The sequence below is a fragment of the Porites lutea genome, chromosome 13 (assembly GCF_958299795.1).
Source record: "Porites lutea chromosome 13, jaPorLute2.1, whole genome shotgun sequence".
NCBI lineage: Eukaryota > Metazoa > Cnidaria > Anthozoa > Scleractinia > Poritidae > Porites > Porites lutea.
This window is the reverse complement of record NC_133213.1, coordinates 12,741,313-12,746,287: the sequence shown is the minus strand read 5'-3', so window position 1 is coordinate 12,746,287 and position 4,975 is coordinate 12,741,313. Positions and strand designations below refer to the sequence as shown.

At 38.8% G+C, this 4,975-nt stretch overlaps 1 protein-coding gene across 1 annotated transcript; it reads left to right on the top strand.

Annotated features, from left to right (window-relative positions):
- The first annotated feature begins 1,466 nt into the window (after positions 1 to 1,466).
- On the top strand, positions 1,467 to 2,585 carry LOC140922387 (QRFP-like peptide receptor). The gene has a single exon (XM_073372376.1). It carries the CDS (start codon positions 1,467 to 1,469, stop codon positions 2,583 to 2,585), a length of 1,119 nt encoding a protein of 372 aa, XP_073228477.1.
- The last annotated feature ends 2,390 nt before the right edge of the window (positions 2,586 to 4,975 follow it).

Sequence of the window (4,975 nt, the reverse complement as noted above, 5' to 3'; positions counted from 1 at the left end):
AAGTAATTTTTAAGGTCAGTTTGATATTTTGGTCTCTTGCAATTTGGTCGTGTCGTTATCGAAATAACTCTTACCTAATAATCGAACTTTCTTATCTCATTTTTAAAATGTTCTGTCCGTAACTAAGTTACACTCAAGAGTTAACTTTTTATTTACACACATCTTCGGAAACGTCGTCCAAAAGTCTAGCTTTTTTAGTACTTAATGTTATCACCAACCAAGAATCTTGCACCAATCACAACACGCAAATTCTCTCACCCGGAAATGATTTAAGATTTTCGTTTTCCTGAGGAACTGTGAGCAAAATGAATTATAGGAAAGTGATTCAATTGAACGGTATTTTAGTGAATAGTATTTTATTTGCTGACATCGACTTAAGTTGAACAAGGCGGCTCTAAATACAACAAAAGTCATAATAAAGTCTTGCACAAGCAAGCTATAATGCATACTCAACTGATATGGTTAATTGCTACGGAGCGACATATTCCAAAGAAATTGGAAATTGGAAAAGGATATGACATGGTTCCTTATTCTTGAACTTCGTAAGAGATTATGCGTGAAAAACACCCCCGTTTTTGCTATTTGCGTGGAATACACACATGCTCTTTCTCGAGATATAGTGGCCCACTTTAAGATTGCTCAATGCTCAAATACTGATCTGTATTCAATACTTTTCCGGTCTCGAAATTCAGTTTTTTTCGGCTTGAAGACCTCGAACAAGTGCAATAATCGTAAATTTTCTGGTTCGTACCTCGCAACATTTTTCTCAATAGCTTTGGGAACATAATTTTGTTCCGATCTACAATTCAAAAAGGGAACAAAAGGTAAAAAAATGGTAATAGCAGTAGCCAAAAAAAAAACAACAACAACAACCGTCAGACTGAATTGTGTAATGCAAGCTGCGAAATACAGGTTTAATTTCAAGCACAGTAACTTGAGGGTGACTAATGGATTTCATTGTCTTTACTCTTAGCACTCCCGGCTTAATCATCAAACAAACCTAACACTTCAGTTTATTATCAACCGAAAAAATTACATAGAAGATGAGAAGAAATAAAAATTATGCTTCTGGAAAATATGGAAGAAAGTAAATTAACTTATCCAGGTTACACGTTCAACATTTTCAATGGACTGAAGCCACGCGAAAAAAGTATTCTTACTAGGGCACAATATGTGATCTTAAACTGAGTTGCTTAACGAGAGCCTAAAACCTTAAAAGCAGTTCAGTAATGAATGTTTTTTATTAAAGCAATATAGTTTCTTTTATTCCACGATATCATTGTGATAGGTGACAGGATAAGAGCAGAATGCCTCCATTAGACATCAGTGACCTTGTGTTATAAGATAAATCATTTTCACCAGCCCGAAAAGATTTATTGATTGTGGAGCAAACTATATTTGATATCCGACAAAAAACGCTACATATTTTCATATAGGAAAAACTTCGATTGGAGACAGAAAACGGAATGAAGAATTTCTCGTCTTCTTTGAATGGATGGATAAATACCACCGAACGCGATGTCCAGCTTTTCTTGGAAAATGGAACAGTTATCAACGCTGAAACTGTAATCAAACTATTAATAAGCGCCTTGGTGGCCATTGCTTCTTTGGTTGGCAACGTGAGCGTTATCGTCGTAGTTTTTAAAACCAAAATACTTCACACCAACACTTTTTTCCTGATAGTTAACATGAGTGTCAGTGACTTATTTTACACGGTAATCGCCACACCTTCATTCATGACTGGCATTTTAGGACACACACTCTCAATCAAAGGTCACTGGGGAACATTCATTTGCAAATTTTTCAACGCTGCGTCGTTTGGACTAATAGCTAGCTCAGTATTATCCTTAGCTGCTATTTCATGCGATCGTTTCTTTGCTATTGTATATCCAGTGAAGGGTATCAACACAAAGAATTATCTGAAGTCCATTGTTATATCAATTTGGGTTTCCTCTGTATTGGTCATGACACCGATGTTATACGCAATGAGACTAGGAGAGAAAGATGGCTTCGTCTTCTGTTACGAAGACTGGTCTCCTTACTTTAACTCAGACACTGCATCAAAAGGGTATACCGTTGCATTGTTCATTGTCGTTTATATGGTTCCTTTCACCGCTATGTTAATTTTCTACTCCCTGATATCCTATTTTCTATGGTTTCGTAAGACACCTGGCGTTAGTAGCAGCAAATCGGGAAAGCCATGTAAAACGATGAATCGCCATAGGATTGTTCGAATGCTTTTAACTCTCGTCTTATTTTTCATTATATGTTGGTTACCCCTTCAAATTGTCACTTTTTCCTACTTCTTCGGTGATAGTGAGTTACCGGAGGGATTTTTCTTTGCAAGTGAGCTTTTAATTCGGGCAAACGGGGCAGTAAATCCTATAATTTATACATTATTTAGTGGAAGATTCCGCGGAGGCCTCAAGTCACTTCGATTCTGTACTATTCAGCCTAAACGCCCATACTCGACCAGAAACTCTCTTCCAGTTACTCCAAACAGTAAAGATTCCAATAACCATATACGCGTAGCAAAACACTCAGGAGCAAAACGAAAACAATTTTGTCAAGAAACACACGTTTAGTTATTGCTCTGAACTAGTTTAGAGATATTACTGTAAACTAAAGAGTTTTGATCGATTTATATAATAACGTAAAAATTTAAATTTAATTCATTTATATGTCTGTAACAATTTTCAAACTGATGTCTATAAATATTTCAATGCCTCTGTTGTCTTTGTGTTTGTCTGTGTGTTTGCTTTTGCCCTTTTTGCCGTCTTGATTGGCCTAAGCTTGGTATTTGGAATCTCTGGCTGGAGTTCATTACTAAGAATGAAGGCGGCGCTAGGCTGTATAAGTATGTTGCGCTGTGAACGATAGGTATAGGGTACGAAAATCAGAGAGTTGGGCTTTAGAGGGTATCATCTTTTTCCAGGAAACCGATCTGTTGGTTAAAGATTTTAATCTAGACTAAAAACCTGGAATTAACACTGAAAAAAAAAAACCCGAAATCGGCGAATTTAAATTTACCCGCCTCTTAGTTTAATAGTAAAGAAAGCATCGACCTAGTCCTGCATTAGTTTCTGAAAATAGTGACTCTAGGATAGGAAGGAATGCGATCTAATATAGTGTTGCAAAATTCAGCTGAACTAGGTCTGGCATAGGCTAAGGGTGCCGTGTCCAAGGCCAGCGGCACATCCCGGCCCAGAATTCCTAAAGTCCCCCCCACCCCCCAAGAATTAACGTCCAAAGTTAAGATTTACGCAACTAGACCTTGACTGTTGATATTCACCGCTAAAACTTTCCATCAATCAACCAATACATGAGCCGTTGTAATTGGCTCCTGACCGATACCATGAACCGTTTGATTGAGGGAAATATATTTCCAAGTGGTGTTGATGTGGGAGTTACTTAGCGTTACAGATCGAGGGGTGTGTTATTCGCCGAGGCCGAAGGTAGTGGCCAATAACACCCAGTCCCAAAATGATCGCCTAGCTGAAAACCTTTGTCACATGAGAAAAATCTGACAATAACATTTGAGAATGGGCTTCTTACGACAAAATAAAAGACTACTTCGAGAGTAGAATAATTACAACTGAAGAACTCAAGGATAAAGAAAAAATCATTGCCCTGTCAGTGCATACCAAAATGCTATGATATTGAGAGAGCAAAAGTGAGCAAAAGAAAGTTAGGAGGGGCAGTTGACTGTGTCGAATAAAATCGTTGAAGATGAAAATCTCAAACGTGGAGTGTCCAGAACCTGCTTTCAAGTCAGCAAGTCCAGGAAAACTGTACTTATTTTCTTTGCTGAAAACGAATTACTTATGATATCGGGGTATGAATAATTCTCTTGCTTTCCTAAGGAACAGTCCTGAAGCGTAACCCTAGGAGGTTGCGTGATAATCAGGAGGAGTAAGTCAAGGCCAGTAGAACTCCTTTGGGCCCAGGGTACAAGTGTTTAATAAATGGTGAACTGCCCGAAAAAGAGTGGCACCCACCCTCTCTTAGCGGCCCTGACACATACATGCAGGCAAAAGACATCAATACCAAAGCTGTCGGATGCAACAGAAAGACCGTTGTTTCACTTAATATGAGGCTCTCTTAGCCAGACGGACGTGATCTGGATCATATCAATCTTAAAGGTGAGCTAGAATTGATTTCTTCCTGATGCCCCAGATTTGTCCGGCTAGCAAATGAAGCATCATCCTCCCTTGAGACCCTGGGGAAAAGGTGGGAGCCAGTGAAGTTTTCAAGAATGGGCGCCTCTGCCACGACTCAGCTGACTGCTTCTGGGTCTCTAAGGATGATCAAGCATAGGAAACGGCTGGAATTAAACCAACTCGTGACGGGAATATCTCTGTGAGCATTCGGAAGTCAGCCAAGCGTGGTCATTGCACGCGTGCTGAACAAGAATGCTGTATAATGACAGACTAGAAACAATAGACAACTCCCAAAGCACAAACTCAGCTAAAACGCTAAAAATCTTCAATTTTTACTCAAGTTTGGCCTTATAGAAGATAATGTCACAGTTTTTCAATGACCATGAAATTCAGAGTCCGGGTAGTTAGTTAATCAATTGTGGCCCTGAAAAATTTTGAAGGAAAAAAAACTACGAATTTTTAAGAAAATGCTTTTTTCGTGAGAAGGACTCTTAAACGCTGACAAACGTCAACAAATGGCGAAAACTATAATTTCTATATGTTTGCTTCGCTCGAAATCGCGCGCATCTACAAGGCCCTAAAGCGTTTTGCCGACTTGCAAGGCCCCATCTGTTGTAACGATGCCCAAAATAAAGGGATGAATCTCTTAGTTTATTAGATATAATCAGTGTAAAGTTTGCTTATCATTTTCGCATAAACTATGACCTAAATTTGGAAACCGCTGAATTTCTCGAATTGGGTCTTTGCGATTTTGGTGAAACTCTGTTCAGCGCAAGGCACTAATGCGCACTATATGTAGCCGAGAGATTTTCACG